Here is a 27,244-nt window from a genome sequence, read left to right as displayed (position 1 = left end):
GTTGTATTGGAAATGGCATCTCCTGATAAACATTTCCTTAAAAAGTTTCTCTTAGTTTTGATTTGTTTTACTGAAATCATTCTAATATCTTTATAAAATACAAACATATTTTTGTCAGGGACAGAACGATAAAGTCACACACCATCTATATCTATATCTATCTTTTATCATCTTTCCACTGATATGTAAGATTATTTACTACATAAGTTTTACTATTAAGTTGTTTGTTTACTGTTGTACATTGTCTTGTTTTCCCACTTTCAGAATGTAGTTATACCTCCTGCTCACTAAGTATCTTATTACATGCCCCAATTGAACTTTTTTACACTACCAAGCTTGTCTTCATTAGGCCTGAAGAAAATAATTTACATGTTTGCTTACAAGGAGCCCCTTGAAGGAAGCCTGGGGAGCCATGCTGCTTCTTCTTGACGTCACATCACGTCTCCTGCAGACACGAGAAGGATCAAACAAAGCAGCATACAATCTGTGGAGGGTGTTCGTCAAGAGGATAAGCACTAATTGAAGGCGATGGCGTGATGCGCTCCAATAGATTAATGCATTGTCTTGCATTGGCCCTCTTGTTTTGTCTGTTTGCATTTCATTACTTTTGGCCTTTCAGTTTCTTTAACGGATTATAGATACATGCTCCATTACTATGGAACGGCACGGCCTTGTTTTAGGACTATTTCTTTCACAGCAGTGTTAAATTAAGAACAAAAATACCACTGATCTGCTGTTCTTGTGATGTGACTGGAAATGAAAAGTTAATTTTTTTCCCTAAACATGTGATTTTTTTTTGAATTGACAATGATTAAACTGACTCTTGTTCGAGAAAAGTGATTTATTTCTAAGAAATGTACAGTATAGAAAATACTCGATTCCATTTCCAAAATAATCTATGTCAGTCAGATAAGAACTTGTAAACGTCACTTAAAAATTAAAACGCACAGGTCTTTTTTTTTTTCCAATGCCACCATGCTACTGAGGTAAAAGACGACTGCTTAAAAACATCAAGAAAAAAAAAACAACACCACATTTATATTAAAACAAGTCCAAAAATGTACAAAAATTCTTAAAAGGGAAAAAATAAATATGATTCACATTTAATCACATCTAAAATGGTTTTCACTAGTGCAGAGAGATGACAGCAGAGTAAAAGTGAGGGATGAATGCACACTTCCGATCATCTGGCGCCGATTCTATGCACCAGAAACACACACACACAAACACACACCTGTACAGCATAAGACGGTATACCAACCTCAGACCTTTAAAATCAACACTGTCCTTCATACATTAGACAGCTCAAGTGAACACGCTACCTCCAAAGTGGCCCTATTAGGCCCACTAAATATTGAGACAATTCCCTATTTTAACAAAATAGCAAGTCTTGTGTGACACATTTAAAAAATTGTCTCACAGCTTCTAGCACTTTCCTATTCCATCATCCTCCCTCAAATATTTCCTTACAATGCCTTGGGTACCTATTACTAAGGAACATAGTAAACCCCATAATGCCGCCAAACTCTATGCAGTCTATTACAGACCCTAGACTGAGATACTGCCTACTTTGTCTAGTTTCAACAACCTTTAGGCAGGAAGGCATGCAATCTGTACAACTAGAGACCAATTTACAGAGTACCATTTTAGACATGTGATGTAATATTGTCCACCACACAAACTGAGAATGAAAGTGCTGTCCCATTAAAAAGATAGTGTACACTTTCACAGCGACCTGTGACCAAGACGGTCATGTACTGTAAGGCCATTTCATTGTCAGTTTTGTAAACCTACAAACTAAAAGTGGTGCTAAAAACGTCAGCTGGTCACAAAATGTCGACCCACGGGCGTCTGGCAGAGCAGGAGAGGAAGTGGAGGGACTCAGTAGACGCCATTGACTGGCTAGATGAGGTAGATTCATTTGCTGCCATCACTAAACTGCACAAGTGGGGTTCACAGGTGCAACATGGATGTGATGAGGGAGTAGGGTGCAGGACAAAACCTCCACAGTCCACATCAGTTATGATAAAATACATTGGTTGCTCTTAAAAATGTGTCAGAAGAGAGCCCCAATTAATTGTGAGGAGAAACGGTATTATATCAGATCAACAGGAATGTAGAATCACTCAAATTTGATCCTTCTCACTTCAAATCAACTTCGACGAAAATGAAAAACGACAGGGTTTCAAATAGGTTGGCAGTGTGATAAGCCAAATATTGTTATGGAATAATGAATACAGACCCTTAAAAGTTGCGTTCTTCGCATGAGGTGGATTGATTTGCAACGGTTGCAGTCCCGTTTTCCTTCTTCTCCTTCAAATAATGCAGAAAAATACCCGTATATAGAAACTGTACACCCTGAGCATACGTTTAGCATTGACATGGGGAAGAGGAAGCACTCAAAGAAGCAACCATGCAAAGGGAAGGGCCATGAATGAAAAAAGAAAGTACACACTTTTAAGTGGAATGCAACAAATGTCACAATAAAAAGCAAAACAAAAAAGAAAACAGCAGGATTTGATGTGTTTGTTCTGCGTATGTGCATTTACCAGCTAGCAGGATATGTCATTTTAGAAGTTCCCTCATCTGGAACAAGAGATACATTTTCATACATATACGTGTTTGACTAAAAAATAAGACCATCCAAGGCCACTCAATTCCAGGATGTCTAGACTAACGAAATCCATAGTGCATAACAGAGAGTTAGGTAAAGTCTGATACAAATTGCGCCATCTTTGCCGGTCCCTCTCTGCTAATCAGACATTCTTGACAATGAAGGCAGCTTTGAAAGATGCATATACTGTGTGTTTACTCCAGAGCTAGAGAGAAACACCGTTAGACTTGGGGGTGGAAATGGACAGTAACTGGGCCTTTTTCAGGACGTTTTTATGCTTCTGACAAGTGATCAGCGTTTATGCCCCTTCACATGCAGCTAATCTGCTGTACACACCTTATTGTCTACACATTCACTCATACATTCACAAAGGAGATCAAGGCAATTGCAAAGGGGGCTGACTGGGCTAGGGTGACAGTCTCATAGTACCTCCTTTTCTACACCTGAGTTTAAAAGATAGGGGTCGGAACAGAAAAAAATAGCAGTAAAAACAACAGTCCCTCTCGTCTTCATCACAGTTCGGTCAGTAGATTAACAGCTCCATCAAAGCACTACAGCCAAGACAGGCAGGCTGTGTTCAGTGTCCTTTAATCCATTCATATTTCCATTGCTCAAAAGAGGAGAGGGCTGTCCAGTGTTTCCTGGAGGCAGGGTCCTCTGTGTTGGGCAGGTTGGCCTAGTGGTTAAAAAAGGCTGCCCTTCTTCTGCAGTTCCACGGAGCTCCACGTGAAGAAGGGCAAGCAAAGAGAGAATTGTTCTCCAGGGCTCAATAGCATTTCACATTATTATCATCTCAGTAATACCAGCTGCCTAGTTGGATCTTCCAAGTTCAGTGGTGGGCAAAACAGAGCCAAAAGTTCTTGTCCAGTGTAAGAAAATCAGTAAGAGATGTATGTGGAGCAAAGTGTCCCATCTAAAGTCTCTGTCAGCTCAGTTCGGCATGCCCACGTGTTCTTCCTTTTGGCTAACTGCTTTGTCCAGATGTTCTTTGATGATAACATGCCTGAAAGGAGACAAAGAACAATTAGTTAAACATCTCAAAATTGAGCACATTTAGGACTGACACAACACGAACACAGCGTCATCATATCATTTCTGTGTTTTGGTCCCTTCGGAAATGTATGAAGGCCTTTTGGCAGCATGTTCTTAGGGATAGATACCTAAGGCACTGTAAAGAAATGTTTAAGGGAGGATGATAAAATAGGAAATTGCTAGAAACTTTGAGAGAAAGTTTTAACATATAGTGTAAAGTTATTTTTACTCACTCTGATATGGTACTTGTCACACTCCTTGTTTACCGCTAGGGCCGCCTGGAGCAGCCATCATCTGTTGCCTGTGACCATGAAAAAAAAGAAGAAAAAAAGAACATGGTTAACATCAATAGGTTGAAGAAGAAACTTGTGGCCCAAATAAAATGATAAAAAAAATACAACCAATCACATAATGCAAGTCACAGTGCATAAGGTGGTGGCGATGAACGAGGCAGTTCAGAAGGTTTGACGCGTGTGGCTAGCTAAACTAGCTAAAGTTTTGAAAACACATTCAAATTGGATTCTGTTTGAAGGTTACTGCAAGCATAACTTTCACTACAATGTCCTGAGCTCCTTCACATTCAAAGAAACAAATACTAGTTGTGAATTATTATTAACTGGATTGATATTTTGAAGGTGAAACAGACAAAAGTAAGTTAATAAAAAGTGTATAGCTCAGTAGAAAAATGCTGACTCGCATAAGAGACTACAAATACAGAGAGAATGATAATAATAATATAAAAACGACACAATCATACACATGTTCATTTTACCCTGGGTGTAGGAAGTGTTCTGGTGGCAGGCCTCTCTGCTGAATCATCATGCCCTGGAAGTGCCCCGCAGGCCGGGGGTGTCCGTACATGGCCATGCGTGTCTGACCCGGCGAGTAAGGCAGCTGCTGGGGCCGCTGCAGAGCCTCCATCAGGTGTGGGTGAGGTCTTTGGGCGGCATAGCGTCCTGGATCTGGGTATGGCTGGCCGGGGTAAGGAGCTCTGTTGCCATTTCCGTGAGTCTGAAACATCATGTGGGGTGGAGGAACGCCACCTCGCTGCATACCGGGGTGGACGGCACGAGGGTCGTACATGAAGCCAGACACCATGTGCGCAGTGGAGGCAGGAGGGTGCTGTTGAGGTGGCTGGGCGCTACGGCGGCGGGCGGCGGCATTATGGCTGTCGAGGTCCAGGATTTCTTTAGGGCTCTCAGGTCGCTCTGAGCTCTCCGCATGAGCCTGCTTTGCTGGGCTGCCACCGCTGCCGCTGCATCCACTGGCCTGCTCCCTGCTTTCACACTTCCTCTCCTCTGGGCCTCCAGGGTGTGGCGGCCCTACTTCAGGCACAGGGCCAGGAGACACCAAACTAGCACCACTGGAGCCCTCAGAGCCCAGTGGTGACACACTGCTCTCCTTCAACTGACCATTGCCTCTGGCACTAGCTACAGGTAGGTAGGCACTGGGTGGCATCGGTTGGCGAGACTGATAATGAGACCGGTGCCACTCTTCTGGAGGATAACTCCCTCTACTGTTGGCCTGGTTATGGGCCTGAGCTTGGGGGTGGGGTTGTGGGAAGTAGTGTTGCTGCTGGTACTGATGAGGTGGGTACATGTTGGGGTGGGCCTGAGGGTGCTGCTGGCCTGGCGTGTGGTAGGAGTAGGCAGTCCCTCCCTGCTGGTGATAGGTGGGGTGCTGAGCAGGATTGTGGAGGGGGTTAATAGCCTGGTTGTGATAAGGGTGGTGAGCAGAGGGCGGCATGGGCCTGGTCATGTTCGTCTGGCTGTAGTGTGGATGTGGATGGTTCCCCATGCCATATGGTCCCATGGCTCCATTTACCTGGCCTTGAGAGTGAGAAGGTGCTGGGCCTCTCTGAGCCAGCATACCGGGGTTACTAGCCACCAGCTGGGTTTGATGCTGATTGGGGCTAAAAGCCTGGTGTTTATAGATACCGTTTGGAGGCCCGGCTTTCACCATGTGCTGTGGGGGAACGGCAGTGCCGTCTGTGTCCGGTCTACTTGTAGGCTCACTAGGTCTTTGATCTCCGTGGTCTGCTGAGCTAGGCTGGGAAAGTAATAGTGGGGGAGGATGACTGGGTGGCAAGAAGGTGAGAGGAGCTGGCTGAGAAGGACCAGGCTGGGCTCCTTGCGCAGCACTCTGTGTCATCCCATGCATGGGGCTGCTCTGTGTAGGACGTTGCGGAGAGATGTTTTGGGGGACGTGATGAGGGGTAAGCAGAGAATTGTGTTGCTGTGTGCCCTGGGTCATCTGCTGGGGGGAGCTCTGAGGGTGGCACTGGGGAGGTGTACTCTGGGTTGCCTGAGGTTGCTGCTGTTTTTGGACGTTCAGCTGTTCACTTTGCTGATGTGCGTTCTGCACGTGTGACAAGTTGCTCTCTGACATTTGCTGATTCTGAGATGCTGCGACATGCAGTGGCGGTACGTTCTGGTGAAGAAGTGTGGGGCTCTGAGCTTTTTGCTGTGGACTGCTCTGTGTGGGATCAGTGGAGCTGTCGTTACTTGGGTTGAGATGGGGTGAAACAGTAATGGCACCGGTGTGTTGAATGGGACAGTGGCTGGCAGATTGTCTCAGGCCGTCCACCTCCTGCTTGTGGCTCTCTGTTGAACTCTGTGGGAGCCCTGGTCCAGACGGATTCTCCTGTGATCTGCCCGAGATAGAGGCTGGGGGGCTCTGCATTCCCTCTGCTGGCCCAGCATGGTGATCTGTGGGGCTACGGATGGATGGGTGCTCTTGGTTAAGCGGAACAGTGATTTGGTGCGATGAAGCTTCATCAGAAATGTTGCTGGCAGCCATTTTGTTCTCTGATGTTGCGTCTGTTAACATACAGAATAATGAAAGCAAAGTTAGCATTAAAAAAACAACAGAAGGGAGGTTAGCATTGAACATCAACTATTATTATAAGACATGTTTGTGTCACTTTATACTATCTATTCAAACCAACCAAATGAACAATACAAAACCAGCCAAGTAAAAATGTACCCATGTTCAATTCCTTTCATGTGAGAATGCAAACACACTGTAAGCTTGCTTGTGAAGCTTAACTGACGTCATGCCATCTCTTTAGTTCCCTCAAAGCAACCAGCAAGAAATTTCACCAAACCAATGAATATTCAATTTGCCACTTACTGTGAAAAATAATTCAAATCAAATTGCAAAAAGCACACAGAGGAAGGGCAAGGATGGGGGCTGTGCTGATTAACAAATTGAGACACCACAGTCTAGAAAGAAACCCTTGTGTGGAAAGGTTAGACTGTGCTTGGGCTCCTTCATGCAGAATATAGACGGCTGGTGAAATACTGAGAGAGAGAAGGTCAGGTCTACCTTTGGGCTGCATGTCTGTCTGTTGGGAAGGCTGGCTGTCTGGCCCATTGTCTCTAGCAGGACGCAGCAGCTGAACCTCAGGGGCAGGGGGAGGCTGCTGAGAGGGGTGAGCTGGGATGCTGCCAATTCCTGATGGGGGCCCAGGCTGCTGAAAGTTGCCCATGTGCTGATGAGGGGCACCAGCAGGGGGTCCAGAAGAGGCTGACAGCTGCTGCAGGGCCAGCATCTCTGGGCTTTCCAGCATGGAAGCCAAGCGTGTCCTGCCAGAGGAGTCTGGGTGGGGAACAGGGGGGCGTGAGGACATGGGCCCCGGGGAGCTGACCGCTGCAGACATTTGATACTGGGCATTGGGAGGAGGGTGGGGGTATCCAGCAGCTTCCGGCCACGGTTTATGCCCCACTGGAGGGGGGACTCCACCGTAACTAAAGTTGCGCTGGTTCACCATGTTGGGATCTTGCATGCGCATCCCATTGGGTCTCTCCTGGTGATTCATACCGGTCCACATGTTGGATAGGCCCATACCAGAGGGCCTTAAGCCTGGGTAATTGTGCTGAGGTGGTCCCTCTGGCCCTGGGAATCTGTTGCCCATGGGGTGCATGGTGTGGCCCTCTGGACGGTGGTGGGACGGATACATGCTGGCTTCAGGAGGAGGGCCAGGCTGGAGGCCCACGGGACGGGGGCCCAGAGACGGGCCATGAGTCGGACCCATGTAAGGGTGCTGCTGCTGGTGTGAAGGTTGCTGCTGGTTAGGATCTGCCACCATTTGATACCTAGGACCCATGTGATGTCCTTCAACCATGCGATGCTAGGAAAAAAGAAATCGAGTTAGGGGTTTTGATCAGTATAACTGCACATCAGTCTGTTTTACCAGCATCAAGTAGACCACACAGAATAAGGTGCTCCTTCAGTTAAAAACTGTAACTTTTTCTTATAATTAAGTTTCGAAAGGTGTATTGGGTCTGTATACCTGCATGTTAAAGTTGTGGGGTAAGCGGTTCAAACTGGGGTCTCCATGCCTGGGAATGTGAGCTGGGTAAGAGAAGCGGGGATCCATGGGCATTCTTTGGCCATACATGTGTGGGCCATGAGGACCAGGGGGGCCGGGTGGACGACGGAGCTGGTAAGATAATAGAAAGAATTCACTATTGAAGTTTTCCTACTACATTTCAGACAGAAATCAAGAGAAGAACAACCAAAAGTTTGAGGTGTTCATATAACTAGTTGAAATATTGTGTAGAATAGGTGACAAATTAGGTGCATAGGTTTTTAGAAATGTAGAGGAACTTCAAAAAACAAGCAAAGTTATGCTGTGGATACCTGTTGCCCTGGGTGGTACATGCCCCTGATGTCTCCTTCATGAATGTGCTGCTGGCCAGGAGGCAGGTTGTGGGGGTGAGGGGGACCGTTGGCCCAGTGAAGGGGAAGAGGTGGTCGTGTTGGTTTGCTGTCCTCTTCCTCTGACAGTGCGCTGCCCTTGCCCCCTTGGGAGTTTCGCTTACGCTGGACTTGCTCGGTGGCTCTGATCAGACTTTCAGGTCCCAAATGTCTACTGCTGCCACGACTGCGCTTTTTGTCCTTGCGCTCTTTGTCTTCACTGTTGATGTGGAATTCCTCGTCTGTGTCGCCATCCTCTGATGGAAAGTGTTTTAATAAGGCCCGGCTAAAACACCGCTCGAGAGACTCCGCCATGATGGTGTACTCTGGGGAAAGGAATAAACATTAGCTATGCTTAAAGCTTCAGTAGGCAGACATTTTTGGGCATCATTGGGCAAAAATTCCATAATAACCTTTCGGCATACTTAATTCAAGTGTTTTTGAGAGAAAACTAGACTTTTGCACCTCCTCTTGGCTCTGTTTTCAGACTTTAAAAAAATCTAGCCCGTGATGGAAGACTTTGGCCAATCACAGGTCATTTCAGAAAGAGCGTTCCTATTGGGTCACAAACTTTCTCATTTTACAGTTAAACAGTACACTACAAAATGTTTCTGAAAACATTTGAGGCGAGAAATAGGCATTACAGTAACAGAATATTGATTCATATTTGATCAGCGCTGCCTAGTTTGACCGTTTGGTCGGAGTTCACGAGATTGACTTGTGGCTCTCATAGACGGCAGCTGAACAGCAGGACTACTGCACTACTGTCAGAATATAGCGGCCGTTTTATAAACATGACTTTTTAAAATTATATTTGCTCCAATCTCACCTACTGCTGCTTTAAATGATAAAACACATAAAAGTTCAGCACCCCTATTAACACAGCCACACACATGAAAACACATACCTGAAGCACATCCACTCATGACACACTCCCACAAACAACACCTCACTCCATCTCTCAGTCATTCCCTTACACTCGTGTCCCCATAGACACACACTCTCTCCTCTGTTCTCAGCCCAGCGCTGGCCGACTGACCAGGTCAGAGGGCGTAGGCTGACCCCTGCTCCTCCAGTCCCTTCCTCCTCCTCCTCCTCCTGCTGCTCCACCCTGGGCCCCCTTACCTCCCCCTATCCCCGGGGAGAGTATTCAGTTGGATGGATGGCTCCAGACAGGGGGCTTAGGGGCTGGAATGTTTCTCTGGCACTGCAGGGCCCAGATCCCCCTGAGCACTGGAGCACAGCTCAATCACTCCTCATTAATCACTGTCAGGGCTGCCCTGGCCCTGGCCCCAACACAGCACTAAGTCCGGCCCCCTTTCTTTTGCTCTCTCTCCCACCGTCACCCCCTGACTCTCACCCCAAAAAATTCATATATGCACGTCTTTCTCACAACACACACCAACTGAAATGGGTTTTGACGCAGCAGTCTTTCTACTGACGCCAAATTCTTAATGGAGGAAGCAGGACTTTTTGGGGGGTGGACCTGGTTTGTGTTTGTGTTCATTTACCACTGTCTTCTCCATTGTACTCGATGCAGTTCTCAAACATGAGCTTCACGTCGGCAACAAACTCCTCCTTAGCAACGTAGTCCCCGTCATTGAGCTTCTTTTCAATGGTGGACATGTCCATGGGAGTCTGAGGGGATTGGAAGAACAATAAAGTTCAAACAAAAGCATCAAGTAATACAATATTTGTGGTTGAACATGTTTGCTGGGATCTGAACACATACAAACACAACATCACTAACTACCGCTACATGCCAGCTATCATTGTCTTGTATTTAATACCTGGATGATCTCGTGGTAATTGGGGGCATAGGAGTCATCCACGGGCTCCAAGAAAGGCCAGGCATCTTTATGGGCTTTCAAGACCTCCAGCACTGTAGAAGAGAGATTAGATCAAATCAGACATTAGAACAAATAGATATGTAGATTGAGATAAAGCAACAGTCTTGAGTAACTGATCAGCAAGCATACCTTTGTATAGAGCAGTGTAGTCGTCATCAATTTCATAGCTGAAATGTCAAACATACGACATGTTATGAATAATCAACCTTGACTCTAAGGTCGAAAGTAGAATCTGGAGTCAAATGCACAAAGCCTCTTACAATGCTTTATTCCTGCGTGTTCTGTGGACGGGAGAAGAAGGCTCCAGATTCAAGAGTTCAGGTGGAAGGTCTTTTCCTTGAGACAGTAGCCAGGCCCTTTCCTCGCGCATCTTTCGCCTCTTTGCACGCTCTGAGAGAGAAGGACGAACACAGGGGGCGATTAGAGGCACAAACAATTAAAAAAAAAAAAAAACACCAGTCTCAGGAGGATGCAGGCAAACAATGTTTTAATTGCCTTTTCAGGCTCTTGAGTTACAGTTTAAATTGCACTTGCTGTCCGTTGAGGCTGTCAGGGGAGTCAATGAAAAGCAGGCTTTTGCCACCAGAGACAGCAGTAGCTCAGACGAGAGCGATTCATCAACCATCTTTTCTCAGGCCCAGTTGATCAAAAGAGCAGAACAGAGAAGAGAGAGTGCATATGTATCCCTGCTTTATCTTTTAACATGAGAGGCCGGCCACCCCCCAACCCGCCGTGTGAATTAAAGAGGTTTGAGGGAGGATTCCACATATGCAATCCACACAGAGAGCTGGCCGGGTCCTGCTGTTCATCTATAATACATTAATGAGGCTCCTCCACTGAAGCACAATCAGCAGTTCATTAACCCTTGACAGATGACATCAGAGAGGGGGAGAAAAAGAGAAGTGATCCTGTGATTAAAGGCCCTGAGCATTCTCTCTCACAGTCTCTGTGTACTATACATAAATCACACGGCTTCCAGCGCCGCTACGCTACTGCAGATTTTTAAGCCGTTACGAGCCGAACCGCAGCAATGAAGATGTGAAAGTTTGTGTGTGGGGTGCCCTTCACGCTCCATCCTGCCCTTGATCCCGGAGTTGCAAGAAGAGTGCGAAAGCCCCCTACCTGCTGCTGACAGGTCGCTGATGAAAGAATGTGAAATTATTGATGCTCCTTTGATATTTGACTTTTGGCACGGAGATTCATTTTTATTTTTATTTTTTTTATGTATGTGGGCTTGCCGCAGCACCTCAGGGATATTATTTAGATCTGAAAGTATAAGGATACTTTTTGCACAAACAGAAGTCGTACATCTTCCCATTTGTGTTTCATCCATCTTACCCTCCGCAGCTTTGATCCTCTCCATCTTTTCTCTTTGTTGTTCTTCCTGCTGAAGCCTTTCCTCTTCTCGTCGCTGCTCGGCCAGCAGGACCTGCCTGTCCAGCTCTTCATCTTTCTTCTTCTCCTCTTCTGCTGTGGCCTTCAGATTGTCCTGAATACATACACACACACACACACACACACACACCCATTAGTCTACTGTGGACTCATGGAAAGACAGCTTGTAATAAATATGTGGAAGCTGAAAGTTAGATGTCCTTAACTTAGGACTGTCAAAGTTAACGTGATAGTAACGCATTAACGCAAATTTGTTTTAACGCCACTAATTACTTTAATCCATTGACGCAACTTGCGATTTTTAGGTTGTAGCGGGCTCAGTTTTAAAGCTAGAGTGAAGATACAGGCATCATATGAAACTAGAAAACCTAAGGAATCCAGTTTGCTTGAGTTTGCCATGTTATAATTTGATTATATTTCTTTATGCTAAATGCAGTACCTGTGAGAGTTCTGGACAATATTGTCAGTGTTTTCTGTTGTTAATTGATTTATCATAACAAATATATACATGCATTTGCAAAAGCAAGCATATTTGCCCACTTCCATGTTGATAAGACTATTAAATACTTGAAGAATCTCCCATTAAGGTACATTTTGAACAGATAAAAAATGTGTGATTAATTTGCGATTAATTACGATTAACTATGGACAATCATAGGGATTAATCGTGATTCAATATTTTAACCCATTGACAGCTCTTCTTTAACTATATCAATATAGTGTATACAACATCAGGAATAACGTACAGAAGCAACCTAAACAACTGGTACACCCAAACCCCGACATACTGCTAAAGTGCACAACATTGTGCGGAAAGTATTGTTAATAAGGCTGTCAATTATTTTTTCATTTTCATTCTCATAAAGTGGGCATGTCTGTAAGGGAGAGACTCGTGGGTACCCATAGAACCCATTTTCATTCACATACCTTAAGGTCAGAGGTCAAGGCACCCCTTTGAAAATGGCCATGCCAGTTTTTCCTCACAAAAATTTAGTTTGCAGCGTTATTTAGCCTCCTTCCAAGCTAGTATGACATGGTTGGTACCAGTAAATTCCTTAGGTTTTCTAGTTTCATATGATGCCAATATCTTTTAGCTTTAAAATTGAGCCCGCTACTACCTAAAAATCGCAAGTTGCGTTAATGCGTTAAAGAAATTAGTGGCGTTAAAACTAATTTGCGTTAACGTGTTATTATCGCGTTAACTTTGACAGTCCTAATTGTTAAATAAAAAAGAAATCAGTACAGATTTTGTCTGCAAATCGGATAAGTTAATGATGTCCGAGTGTCTTTTCAGACACACAGCTACTGCAGTAGTATACCTGTACTGCAATACTACCAAAAAAACATGTACACAGACAAGCACACACACCTCCTCCTCCTCTCGGGTAATGTGTTTTTCAGAGAACCGTTGTGATACGCGAACTGGGGTTGGGTCCAGTAGCTTCCGTTTCAGCTCCCGCTCCTGAAAAAAAGAAGAAAAAAAAGAGATTAAGATCAGCTGTGCTCCTTATAGCCGCTAAAAGGTATAATCCAAATGTAAACAAAAGGGTAATCCTGGACTGGGACCTCCTGTTGCTCCCAAACTGTTAATAAGCCAAGTAGCAGTAATGACAACTAACGTTATTTATGTTTTTCTGATAATGACAAATATATTTCCAGTAATTCTCATTTTTAATTCTAAAATTTTTTGTGTGGATTTGCCTGTAATTTATGTGGTCAACAAATGCTGATTGAGTCTTCAAGACAGAAAGAGAGACAGCCACACACAAGCCAACTGACAGGCCCTGGGGAGTTGTGGAGGAGCAGTGAGTATTGAGAGGTCACTGGCTCTGCTCTCCCCTCCCCCCAAGTCACCCTCTCTCTCTCTCTCTCCTGCTGCCTGCATTCCCCCACCTTTCCCTGGGGGGTTTGACAAATGCACTACGCAGTGATATAACACCAGATCCTGCCACTTTTGAGCACCTCCTTCACTATGAATCTTGAAAATACGGTCCACAATCTACATTTGAATCCACATCAATGACATAACAGTGATCCAGATATAGCACACACAGGGAAGGAGAGAAACGCCAGCCAACAGAGAGCTCTAAGCAGATCCCTTGAAAGCCTTTCGGTATCAGGGACTGGCCTTTGCAGCTCATGTCAGAGTTCGTCAGGGAAGATGGACTGTGAATAACTGTCAGCCCGGGGTGGCCAACAGCACCGAGAGGTGTCACAGTCAGGCTTCTGGTCATCCATAAAACAATCATGAGAGGCCTAAAAATGCAGTAGCAGCTGTATAAAGCCTGTGTGTGTGTGCGTGTGTGTGCAGGTGAGGAGGCAAAAGAGGAAGGAAGACGTGGGTGGGAAGTGAGAGCGGAGAGGAGAGAAAAAGACAGATGTTCATGATCTGATCTATAGTGCCCTCCACAACTCTTCTGTCCCCACTCCATCTCTGCCTCGTCTTAGTGTGAAGCACTGGCATATCCTGGGGCTCCACAATTCCTCCCTACATTACCACCAGCACTAAATCCCCCTCCACCCAACACACACAAGACAGAGTGCCTCTGGTGTCGACACTTGGAGAGGTCGAGACAATCCTGCAGCGCAGCAGAGCTGTCATTCAAGAGGCTCCATCCTGCCTCAAGGTGAGCTCCCGCCTGCTGTCAGTGCCCCATGAAATGTCTGGTGACAGCAGCCTGAGACACGCGGAGGGAAGGATTCAAGAGGCTACACACACTGTGTGTGCTCGTATGCACGCACACACCCACATAAAGACAGATATATTAGTGTCAATTAATGCCAAACATTTGCTGGTTCCATCTGCTTTAATGTGGGGAATGGCTGCTTTTCTCTTTTTTCCGTATCGTAAATTGAATAGTTTGGGATTTTGGACTATTGGTGAAACAAAACCAACAATTTGAAGGCATTACTTTGAGGCTCTGGGAAATTCCATCAAATTTCACCTTCATGGAAACTAGAGGCTTATAAGAGGTTTAAAGTATGTATAAATATTACAATGTCTTTGTAGTAATTACGTCACTCAGTAACGACAAAAAAAAAAAAAAACTATGTTTGGCTGTGACGACCCCTCCAAACTAGGGCTACGTTCACACTGCAAATGTGGCCCAAATGAAAAAATGTTGCTCTCATGTGACACAGATGAGATTTTTTTAGAGTGGACACAGGAATCCGATTTTTTCCAATCAGATCTGGGCCACTTTCACATGTCCTCAATCCGATACATATCCGATCACCTGCCATGCGACATACAGAGTCCGAGCAGTCCGTTGAAACTACAGAAGAAGAACCTCTCTCTCCAGAGGCAGTGCGTCAATCAGACACTGATAATACTTGTTACTTGACAAAAAATACTTTTTCTATACTACCGAGTGTCATGTTTCACTCAGTCAAACTCCGATGTAATAAATCAACGGTTACAAAAATGTGTAAACTGCCATTACACGAGCTTTATCTGGGAAACATCACATTTATTCACTTAACATGGAGCTGAAAATGTTAAAACATGTAGGCCAAATGAGTTAGTGTCTGTTTATGAGTCTTAAGAAATCATAAACTACTAGAAGGAGTAGATGTTTACCGGTAAGCTCGGCTCTGTTAAATTTAACAATATGTCAACAAACTTTTTCCAACACTATGAAACAGTTGAAGACATTAGTTGCCTCGTCAGTCATTTAAAATGTAAATTAACTTATCAAACAGACTTTTCAATATCCACTCAGTTCTTCAGATAAATTTGTTATATTTCACAAAGCAGAACTCTGATTTGATGAAATCACAAGTTATAAAAACTGGTGCTGATTGGTGTTGTTTCTGGATGCCAAACAGTAACGTTACACATTTTACTTTAGTTTATTTAACTTAGTTCACAGAAGAGCTTCTAAAGTTGAATATCAGCCGAAATGTCTTTCTTTAGGAGTCATACAGAGTCATATGTTATGATTGAAGAGTGCCATCTGTGTAACGGGGAACCCAGATCTGTTAAATTGAGCAATATGTTAACAGAGTCTGGCAGTCACTGGACTCCAACAACTCCAGTGTGTATTTTCGAATCAATGTGCTGCCGGACGGCAGTCCCCCATGTGTGTGGCGTTATTGGTAGCATGTGAGGTGGTTTAGGGCAGAGATTCGTTCACACTGATGTCAGATATGGGTCACTCGAAACATGAATGTGAACAGTTAAGGAGAAAGATTGGATCTGGGTAAAAAATTGGAACTGAGCGGTAAAGCTGCAGTGGGTAGAAATGGAGCAAATATGATTAAAAAAAGTTTTTTTTATTAAACAGTCACTATATCCTGACAGTAGTCAGGCGTGAGGCCGGTAGTCTAAAAAAGAAATCATGTGATCTGTGTCCTCAGGTGTCCTCTGGTGCTCCTCATGGCATCTGCAAGATTTCACAGACCAGAGGTCAGAGTCAGTCAGAGCTGATCTGGAGTCTGCCGTCCAGTTTCCGTCTATGAGAGCCACGAGTCAATCACTCGCGTACTCCGACCAAACGGTCAAACTAGGCAGCGCTGATCAAATATAAATCAATAGTCTGTTACTGTAATGCCTATTTTTCTCCTCAAATGTTTTCAGAAACATCTTGTAGTGTACTGTTTAGCTTTGAAATGAGAAAGCTTATGACCCGGCAACCATGTTGAGATGTCTTGAGGAGATACCAAGCCCTGCCCACCAGCCGGAGTACAGCATATAGGAACGCTCTCTCTCTGAAATGACCTGTGATTGGCCAAAGTCTTCCATCACGGGCTAGATTTTCTAAAGCCTGAAAACAGAGCCATGAGGAGGTGCAGAAGTCTAGCTTTCTCTCAGAACACTTGAATTGCAATATGCTGGAAGGTTATTATGGAGTTTTTGCCCAATGATGCCAAAAACGTGTTGCCTACTGAAGCTTTAAGCCCTGCAATGTGAACATAGCATAGGTGTCCCTGTGTTCCGTTTGCTGGCTCGTCTTTATGTTACAGGATCTGGTCGCCATCAGCATACTGAGCCACACCTGGGCCGGTATAGTTCTGGGGATAAAAGCTTGCCACCTTCCAGAGCCCCTCTCTTCCCTGGCTGACACGGCTGTTGTTTTGTTTTGTTTGTAACATTTTCACACACCCACACATGCTTGCATGACTGACTACTGACTTCCAAATATGTTTTATTTATTATTACTTTATGAATAAATGTGCCTATTTATTACTTTTATACTTGTCTGTTCTTCCATTTTTGTTACAGTCTTTGAGCTCGTCCTATCCTTGTTGATAAGCAGGTGCACCTCCTCTTGTAAATTGATAAGATACATTTTGTAGACAGACTCTTGGTGCCTTCAAATGGGATCGTGTTTACCGTGTTCACGAGAAGAGTCCATATGAATGCCCCCCTCTTGTGGTATTCATGACATTGTAATTGGGTAGTTTTACGAGTTGTGACGTGTTTGTTGACGTTGTCAGAAATGGCGGAGGCCATGGAAGTACATTTTTAGGTGCATAATAAGTGAATATATTGTAATTTTAGTTGTATATTGTTTTTCTTTGTAATTTTATGATAGGTCTGGGGAAAATGTTGATATTCTCAGCTGCCTAATCTTTTTCCTCTGTCATTATGCCTTTGCATTTACTGCATTATGTTACCCGCTTGCTAGCTGTTAGCTGTTAATTGTTAGTCTCTGTGGCTTCTAGATGCCAACAGTAACGTTAATATTGCTGTTGCTTGGCAGTGGTGTTCTCACGATTTAACCAATTGAACGCCAAGCATATCGTGTACACGACTTCCCATTTTGTAAATACAAGCTCACGAGTTTCATCTGAAGGCGCCCTACGTACAGTACCATGGTGAAATGTGGTGATGTGATGTACATTTAATTAATACGCACTACGCAGAATATTTTAATGTGATCTCCTGCTGTGTGACATCAGTGGAACTTATTTGCACATAAGACGAACATCAGGGGAATGCTCTCTTCCCTTTAATTGAGACTGTTCTTTGAGCAAAGTAGAATCAATCAGTAATTTCAGAGAATTTTTTATTCCACACTGATCAAGCCAGATAGAAACCATGAAAAGTTCTGTTTAACATAAATCTATCTCTTTGAGTTTAACGCGGTGTAGTGGAATTTCATGCTTTCAAAACTTTATGCCGGTTAAACACAAGAGCAAACTAAGACAAAAAGCCTCCAAGATGCTCCTCTACTGACCAGCCCAAACCAAAAACAAACGTGGTCTGCTGCTTTCATTACAAAACTACCAAAATGCTTCGCTAATATTCTACATTGAGAAAAGCTATAGAAAGAGAGTTCTTCTGAATGCCATATACAATATATAAATTATATAATGTGAGTATGAGTAGTACAGCTAAGTGTACAGTCGATGAAGGATAAGAATACAGTCATCCACTGACCGATTGGCCAACATCAAACTGTCAGCAGGATTCTTTACTTCACTGCTGATGATGATGGAGAAAGGCTGCGTAGCTTTCTATAGCAACAGTCAGTGCTGGTTATATATCACGCAAGTGGAAAAAGCCTAACCACCATCTTTATACAAACAGGTGGGATAAAAACAGAGACCTACTTTAGCTTTGACTAGCAGTAGCATCCAATGACTAAAATTAATTCCATTGCAAACCATAGAAATACAGAAAGTTGAGTGGGTAGTGTTGTCTTTGACTCATGTTTGCTACGAGCAGGGCAAAAACTATCTCTATAATCTCCCCCTGAGGTACTTAACACACATTCCAAGGAAGATATGATAGACAAATGAGTATGACCCAAGGTATGGCCAAGCCCAATGAAGATCACTACACAACTTGTGCCCATGTGCTACTAAACTAGCATGAGAGCATAGCTATCCACAGTCAGGCCTGGGGCAAACTTCATTAACCAAGCTGGTGTGCAGAATTAAGGGCAAGCACAGACCGGCTTTCCTTCACTTCACCTCTCCTGCAGCTGGCCCAGCTAACATGTCCAGGATCATGAATGACACTCCTGAAGGAGGATTGTGATTGCTCGACCTTTCAAACTCCATTACTACAGCTCCATTGGGGGCACCAATGTCAAAAAGTCATACGGATAGGGACTAAAATTAAAAGTAATTTAAAATTAAGTAATAAAAATGGTAGGTAGCAATTTACAATGTTTTTTTTCCCGTACTACCACTGGAGGGCTTCCAAGTATAAGATTAGGTTAAGATTAATTTAAAATGAGAATCGTTAAAGGTGCTAAATTTGATATCCAGAGCATTAATATAGCAGCAAACAACTACTGTATTTGCTATGTAAAGATATAGAGGAGTATTGTCTACCTGAGCAGAGAATGAAGTCCCTCTCACTCTATGTGTGTTGTAATGCGAGTTTCTCCGTGCTTTGTTGACATTGCCGGGCCATCACGCATGCTTTTAGTGCATGCTTGTGCATGTGAGCGTGCCCCACTGGCTAAATCATGGCTGCTGCTCTGCACTGCTCTCATACGGCAGTTACAGCTGCATTCCCGACCAACGGCATCGTTGCGGAAGTGTAGCAGCCACTCTCCAGTTCCCCTCAGGTGAACACTGTTATCTGTCAGCATTTTCCACATTGTTTGAACTGTTAGCAGCAAGCTGCCGGCTCGCCATCATCATGTTGAGAGCCATTGAGAGGCAATAGAAATGCTCCCAATCCTGTATATAGCACCTTTAAGATTAAGGCTACATCCACACTAATACGTTTTTGTTTTAAAAAGGTATTTTAAAACATCTGGATCTCTATCCAGACGAGCGTTTAGATACTGCCACCACCCCTACAGTCAGTACATTGTGCTCAAATTTGCGAGAATAGGATGCAAAAATAGAATTTGCATTTTTAAGTGTGAACACTGGCACATCTACAATGCTTGGAATTGCCGTTTATGAGCTGGTATTCATTCATATTGCTCTGGGTAGTAGCTGAAAAACTGTACCCAGACACTATCTAAAAGAAGACATTATGTACTGCTGTAATGGGGATTAATAGTAGCTGTGTCTCTATGGTGTCTGACCTTGTGCTCAATCATGCTGCTGATCTCAGGTAGGAAGTTCTGGCTGATGACACGGTAGAGGTGGCGGTCCTGTGGGGAGGTTTTGTCCTTGATGCTTTCAGCCAGACCGACCCATTGTTCCTCTGTATCACACACGAGGGACCAAGTGCCTCGCTTACGGCCTGCTAGAAGCAAAGAAGAGAGACGTTGGCTTATTGATTCTGAGGAAAATGTATTGAGATAATTAAAGCAGTGAAACTTTTGGTCAGAACTAAAATAAAGCACAAACACACAAATTCCTCGATGTAGTCAACATGAAACTGAAGTTGCTTATATTCATGAGATCCTTTCACCTGTGCTAGGGCGGACATCTTCCAGTCCATTTTCGGTCTTCACTTCTGTCACTTCACTTTCCACCTCACTGAAAGGTAAAAAGAAACATTGCAGAATAATAGATACAAAACATTCCTACAAAGAACAGAGAGATTAAAACTATAGTATCTTCAGCTAGTTTTAATTTAAGAACAACCGTCCAAAACTTTGTGAATGAATTTATTAGGTCTGTCAAAGCACTGATTTCTTTAACGCATTAATGCAACGTGTGATTTTTAGGTTGTAGCTCAGTTTTGAAGCTAGAGTGAAGATACTGACATCATATGAAACTAAAAAAGCTAAGGAATCCATTGGTACCAACCATGTCACACTAACTTGTCAACAAGGAGGCTAAATAATGCTCCAAACTTACGCTAAATTTTGTCGAGGAAAAACAGGCATGGCCATTTTCAAAAGGCTCCCTTGACCTCTGACCTCAAGATATGTGAATGAAAATGGATTCTATGGGTACCCACGAGTCTCCCCTTTACAGACATGCCCACTTTATGATAATCACATGCAGTTTGGGGCAGGTCATAGTCAAGTCAGCACACTGACACACTGACAGCTGTTGTTGCCTGTTGGGCTTGAATTTTTCCATTTTATGATTTGAGCATATTTTTTAATGCTTTCTGGACAATATTTATCATTGTTTCGTGTTGTTAATTGATTTCCAATAATAAATATAACTCATACATTTGTATAAAGCAAGCATATTTGCCCACTCCCATGTTGATAAGAATATTAAATACTTGACAAATCTCTCTTTAAGATACATTTGAACAGATATGAAATGTGTGATTAATTTGCAATTAATGGACAATCATGCGATTAATCGCAATTAAGTATTTTATCAATTGACAACCCTAGAATTTATGTTTCCTTGACTATTAGGCTTTTCGGACATTAGATTACTCCTGGAGATATATTCTGCAAGTCCTTCCTTAGCCTTGTGCTAACATTTCAGTTTCCTTTCACTTGAAGCCAAATCCAAACTGTGCAGTATACAGTAGCCCGATGATTTAAAATAAACGTAGGAATACAAAAACACATGCTGCAATTTATAAGACTGCTCTATATATCCATGTCATTTCCCATGATCAACATGTTTTTTTCCAACAGAACCAATTAAAATACAAGGGGTCAATATTTGTGGTCAGAATATAGTTAGTATGTGTGAGTATGTGGCCAAGAAATATTCATGTATTACATTTCAGATATAGCAGTGGGCGACAGGTCTGTCACCAACTGACGGAGAGCAAAGTGAATGCAAACAAGTCTTCAAAAACCCCATCATGTCATTTTCTGGATGGTTCAAACCCTCACTATCATCTATGCACACAGAGACCACATGGCAAACAGCCATGGCATCTGCTCTGACGGTTAAATGCAGGTTTTTCTTTTGACATAACCAGTACATCTGTGCGACACATGCCCAACTGCACATGTGAGCGTTTCTCTGCTATACGCTGTTGGCACTGACAACAAACAAAAAATGCTTTTTCTCACTTTAGCTGAGGGTCTTCCAATTTGATCTTCTTTGGTGGTCTTCCCCTTTTCTTCTTCTCTGGTAATGTCAGCTCAGTGGCTTCACTGTTGGAAACATGAAGTAGAAAAGTCTTTACAATTATAGCCTTTTAACCAAGGTAATTAGCAGTGGGAGTCCTCTATAATTAACCCTTAACAGGCCTGTAAATGAGGGTCAAACTACTGCTGCAGTTAGACACTTACCACATGCACTAGTTAACCACAGAAAACATGACCAGTGACTTTCATTCTTGGTGTACTGGACAGAGAAAGAAGATAAACAATGACCAGCGATATTTACCTGATCTTCCCTGCTTTCCTCTTGACCGGCTCTTCTTTGTACATACGAGTGCCATAAAAGTACCAGTAGAGGGCTCCGTTTCCATCCTGCCCCAGCGGTTCCACTCTCAGGCTGTCTGCATCCAGTCCCTGATGGAGGATGGAGGGTGGGGGGTGGGTACATTATATTTCTTAAATCATGTGTAGGACTGTGTTTTTTTAAAAATCATCAGTCATTAGTGATGATGTCATTCAGTCCTTTGAGCCTACAGAGCTGTGAATCATACACAGACATGAAGCACTTTCACTCTCTTTCCGAGTGCATTCATAAATTTAATCTGATAAATGATTTCAAAAAATCTTATCTCATGAGGGAACTGGAAAATGTATTAGAGGAAAATTATAAACTGACAGTCGGGATGGAGGTAAAACTGTCAGGTTATTATTTGTTGCACCCTAGTTAATTCCAGGATATATACGTTGAGCTGCTGTTATCTTTGTCAGGTGTAAGACAAAATGACCTGTAAATTCAGAACTGGAAGCATTCTGTTACAAATGTAGGTGTAGATGTAAATTAAAATCTTACAGCTTCTCTTTGGGCCACAGTAAAAAAAACTCCAGTGTTGATTAACCCATTAGTGCCCAAAGACTATGTTTAGTATGATTAGGAAAACATCTGTTCTGATTGGTCAAAAGTCTTGAAATTTGGTACGGGCACACTTTGGGCAAGTAGCTAACCGTATCTTTGAAGATTTAGATCATATTGAAAAAAAAAAAAAAAATCACACTTTTATTAATAATCAAAGACAGGATTTTTGAAAAATTAGGAAAAACACTAACATTGTGTTTTCCATATGATTTTTTTTACCCTGCATATGTGTGAATATCTTTAATATTTAACTTGTTATGAGTTCATAGATACCAAATATTTGATTGTACTCCTTGTAGTTTCTGAGATACAGCCATTTTCTGATCATACTATATCTAGTCTTTGGGCACTTGGGACTACTGTTTTTTCTTAAAATATAATGGAGCCTATTGAAAAACAGTAGGTATATGTGCCCAAATACTAGATATAGTATGATAAGAAAAACTCACCTTTTCAGCCACGGTTTGACCGATTTTTTTTAATTGCTTCACATTTGTGAAAAATTCACAAAGGAAATTAAAAATGTCAGTTGCGCACAAATGAGTTAAAAGAATAGAATTTATGGTGCTTTGAAATTCACTAACTCGTGTGCTCAGGTGCTTTCACCCTGTACAAAAACTCAAGTTTAAAAAATCACCTGATGCATTATATATACACACACACACACACACACACACAGGCACAATTTAAACTACTTCTACTGTTAAAGGTAAAAACTAATTAAAGTAGTAGCAGGTGTTTCATGCACTAACTATAAAGTGTTAATGGGATACAATGCTTACAGGCTAGGTCAGTCATATTTCTGTGGTTTACACATTAACTCATGTAGCTTCACTGGTGTTTTTGCAAAACCTTGAACACCAGTATCATTGCACATAAGCGCATGGCTTTGATTTCAACCCAGTCACAAAAAATAAAACCTCAAACCTGAGTTTCATGCATAAAACCATGCAAGCATGAAAACAAATGTGTCTAAATTGTTTGAGCTGATCCTCATGGACGTTTTACCTTAAGCAGGTCAAAGACATCAGCGGCATCTAGGCGGTAGTCGCACAGCCGGTGCAGCAGTTCCACCTGGGTGCGAGGAGGCAGATTCTCAAAGGGACCATCTCGAAGTGGGTTGGGCTTCCCTTCTTCCAGCTCCCACCGGTAGCTGATGATGTCGTCCAGGTAACCGCTGAATGCCTCGGGGCTAAAGGGCAGAACAACAGAACGGATGAGAGACAGAGAGTGAGAGAGGAAGGTGCTATATGTTTCTCAAGACCAGTTACATAAGTTGACATTTGTTATTGAATACTTATGAGGCTGTTTTGACACCATACAGATCCCAGCAAAAATACCACCATAATCATTTTAATATGTTCTTCAGTGAAAAGGAGAATATTGATGTTTATATGATCCTTCCCTCTAATATCGCAAATCATATTGCAATATCAGTCAAAATAATCACAATTAGATTTTTTTTTTTTTAAATTGTTCAACCCTAGTTCAAACTGCCCTGTTGAGACAGAGAAAAACTCTGCCTAGTTTCTTTGAATGGGAGTGGGGTTGTCTCTCTGCTATGAGTGGAAGCTGGTAAATAAATGTTGGTTCCGGTTCAGGTCTCGCCGATTAATCTGTACCTTTCAGCTCCAACTCACATGAACAGAACAAGGGCTTGGGGCAGGGGTGAGCATCTATGCAACGGCAAAGAGAAAAGAGGGACAGAAAAAAAATGGCTTATCTTGAAAGAGCAGTGTGCACTTTTCACACAGCTGCAGCCCCCCTCCTCCCCCCCTCTCCCCTCCTCACTACCCCATCTCTCTCCTACTTTCTGTCCCTTCGTTCTCCCCAACATGCTCCCTCCCTTCTTTCCCCCGCTCCGGCAGAGCGTTTAACACGTGCGGATGAAAAGGGCAGCTCTGTGAAAGGCTAGTGCTGAGCAGCCACCCCCAGGATGCCAGCGCCTGTCCAGTCCAATAAAGCAGGTTGTCCTCCTGTTACCGGTTGCCTGGCTGGAAAAACTGAATCATTCCTGCCTCTCTGCTTATCGGTTCACTGGTACCACTATGCTACTCTTTAATGATGGGCTACGATAGGAGGTGTGTGGAGGGGGAAGCCCCGTGAGAGATTAAACATATTTGTGGATTTGAATAAAAACCTCTGCTACACACTCACTTTCTCCCATCATTTGATTACAGAGGAAGTTTCAGTGGTTGTGTTGTTTTCATATACTTCTGTAGTAGTATAGCATTATTTCACCACAGACCTTTAGTCACCATATGGTGAGTAAATTCTGACTCCTCAGCGAGTCATTGTGCCGATGACTCACTTCCTGTGAAGGCTCTTGGGTGTTATGACTAATTTGAAGTAGATGGAAATACTGCTTTTATCTTGGAAGCTATATATCAAACTGGAAAAAATGTGCATTGATAATTTTCCACTGTGCCTCTGATGTTTTATTAAAAAATTGCAGGAGATGCTTCCACTGTTCTAGTTCTGGCAAGGTTTAGAGCTGAACCTACATTTGTAAAACCTAATTCAACAATACAAGTCAGTGCAGGTTTACAGCTGCTTGAAGAACATCAAACAGTAGGATGCAGGTCATCTTGTACCATATTCCCTTGCCCTTCCTCCATCAGAATGCATGTTAACCAATAAGCTTGCTGTGGTAGTCGATGTTCCCGGTGTTACACGGTGTTCAGGAACACACCGATTACATTACTTGTCCACTGCTCCCACTGTCGTTTTGCTTTTTTTCATATAAATAAAACCCATTTTGTTCATTTTCACGTATCAGCGCCGTGTTATCAACACAAAGTCGGACACCAGACGCTGCTCCATACGAAGTCTCAGCACAGAGCAGCAGGAGTCAGATTTCATTCACACACGGGATGAGAGAGAGTTGACAGGCAAGGCGATGGCGGAGGATTTGGTGTCATAGCGAAAAGCAAAAGCGCATGTTTGGCAATATTTCTGATTTAAACCCAAGGCTATAAGGGAACCATAACATTAATAAGGCAATCGCCGTGTGGAGAACAGAGTGGTCACAGCCGGCGTGCACGGCGGATAAGCACCGGGTGGAAACCTGTGGCCCCTCAGTGAAAGCTTGACTGGAGAACAGCCAACCAACGGTAAAGATCAAAGTAAGCGCGCTACAGATATTGAGCGTCATCTTTTCTTGTAAAATGTCCGGATTTAATCAGTAACACCGGTGTTGTTACAAGTTTATTAACCGGTGGGAAAATGTCCTCACCGTCACATCCATTGTAACCAATAAACCCTTCCTTGCCAAATTCATTCTTTACTGAAAGCACTCGAACAAAGCCAAAACACTGCCGGACCATTGTTGTCAGTTTTTTTATGATAGGAGGTGAGCACAATATGAAAAGCTACAGCAAGAAACTAAATACAAGTAAAACACTTTGGGAAACAACAATGACTAGAATGATGTGTTGGAGAGTAGGACTGGACCTTCTCAATACTTCTTTGAGCTGACTGAAATGTGTCCACAGTGCAGAGTATTGTAAACTATTAAGACCCTGACACACCAAAGCGACGGTCGGCCGTCAGACAGTTTGGGGCCATCTGTGAGCGTCTGTCAGCCTAGTTTTTGCGGTGTGTCCTGCACCGTTTGTTCTAGTCTGCCCATGTCGAAGGTTTTTCGGCCGATTCAGCGTGTTGAATTGGCTGCGGCGCTCGTGGGCAAGAGAAATCACTCCAACTGGCGGTTCAGCTTAAACAAATCAGTGCACAAGAAGAGAAACGGAAGGGAGGAAAGCAAGCAAGCCAACGAGTAAAGTCAAGAGGGCAAACACAGAAGGCTCTTCTCATTTTTCATCTTCATCTCATCTGATGACTTCAGTACACGGATAGTTTCAATAGAACGACATGGCCATCTGGAAAGAAGCTAAGTTTGAGTGAGAGTGGTGTGAAAATGATCGGCAAATGATGCTTTGTTTCATATCCATATCATGATGACGGCTTGTATATTTGCAGTCCTTGGTTTTCCGGTTTCCCTTTTTGAATGACGAATACAGACTACCGTGACCTGCTGGTGTTGAGAGTTATTTCATGTCATGCAGAACGTACGTGGAAGTTGGCCATTAGCTGTAGACTTTGCGGTGTTCGAGTGCAACTTTCTGGCCAAGACAAAGGCAATGTCAGGCGACTCAATGTTCAGCCTTCGTCATCGCTAGTTCTTTGAGGTTGGGTTGGTCTGTCTGGGCCTTTAAGTACCCAAAGCTAGCATTGCATTTCTGGTCTGATTCATAACTTAGCTTACTTATTATTCCATCAAATATTAATTACATTATTACATTCTTCTTGTGCTTAGACAACATTTAGAACTATAGCTTAATTAAAAAAATTATAAAGATTTTGTAGATAATTTCTTTTTTATATTTCTCAAAGTAAGATATCTATACAGTACGTTTCTGGTATAGCAACAAAAACAAAGGTGTCACATCAATATCATATTTAGGGTTGTCACGGTGAAGAAATATCCCCTGCAGAATAATGATTGGCTCAATGGCACGATATGTGGTATTAGCGGTAATTGTTTTGTTTTTGCAAATCCTGATTTTAGTGCTATATAAATAAGCTTTATTGTTACGCTATTAGTAGGTATATTGTTCCTACCCTTGGTTGTGTTGCTATGATACGGAATATCTGAGGAAGGGAAAATGTCGGCACAGGGTAGAGAACTTGTTCTGGATGAAGGGAAGGCTGAAACACGTAGGGAGAGAGGACAGACCTGCCAGTCTATGTGTATTAATTTCTCCTCTCTTGTTGCTGTTGTTCAGCACTTGCAGCCTACATGTAGGATGTGACAGTTGTTCTTTGTGGTAGGCTATTTGTCACGCCTCTC

The 27,244-nt window shown here is 43.1% G+C and overlaps 1 protein-coding gene across 1 annotated transcript in view; it reads right to left on the bottom strand.

Annotated features, from left to right (window-relative positions):
• Positions 1-1,087: 1,087 nt before the first annotated feature.
• cecr2 (CECR2 histone acetyl-lysine reader) overlaps positions 1,088-27,244 on the bottom strand; it is a 48,031-nt gene continuing 21,874 nt past the window's right edge. The window contains exons 3-19 of the mRNA XM_074631875.1: positions 23,404-23,587; positions 21,769-21,896; positions 21,450-21,533; positions 19,922-19,989; positions 19,590-19,750; positions 12,962-13,054; positions 11,536-11,686; positions 10,458-10,587; positions 10,327-10,364; positions 10,138-10,229; positions 9,859-9,985; positions 8,291-8,673; positions 7,941-8,090; positions 6,974-7,778; positions 4,419-6,465; positions 3,880-3,947; positions 1,088-3,617 (exon numbers count right to left, since the gene is read on the bottom strand). Coding sequence (XP_074487976.1) covers positions 3,896-3,947; positions 4,419-6,465; positions 6,974-7,778; positions 7,941-8,090; positions 8,291-8,673; positions 9,859-9,985; positions 10,138-10,229; positions 10,327-10,364; positions 10,458-10,587; positions 11,536-11,686; positions 12,962-13,054; positions 19,590-19,750; positions 19,922-19,989; positions 21,450-21,533; positions 21,769-21,896; positions 23,404-23,587 — 4,693 coding nt within the window. The 3' untranslated portion in view covers positions 1,088-3,617; positions 3,880-3,895. The remainder of the gene's footprint in view (positions 3,618-3,879; positions 3,948-4,418; positions 6,466-6,973; positions 7,779-7,940; positions 8,091-8,290; positions 8,674-9,858; positions 9,986-10,137; positions 10,230-10,326; positions 10,365-10,457; positions 10,588-11,535; positions 11,687-12,961; positions 13,055-19,589; positions 19,751-19,921; positions 19,990-21,449; positions 21,534-21,768; positions 21,897-23,403; positions 23,588-27,244) is intronic.

The sequence above is a fragment of the Sebastes fasciatus genome, chromosome 4 (genome assembly GCF_043250625.1).
Source record: "Sebastes fasciatus isolate fSebFas1 chromosome 4, fSebFas1.pri, whole genome shotgun sequence".
NCBI classification, from domain to species: domain Eukaryota; kingdom Metazoa; phylum Chordata; class Actinopteri; order Perciformes; family Sebastidae; genus Sebastes; species Sebastes fasciatus.
The sequence above is the reverse complement of the archived record's forward strand: the minus strand, read 5'-3'. Positions and strand labels throughout refer to the sequence as shown.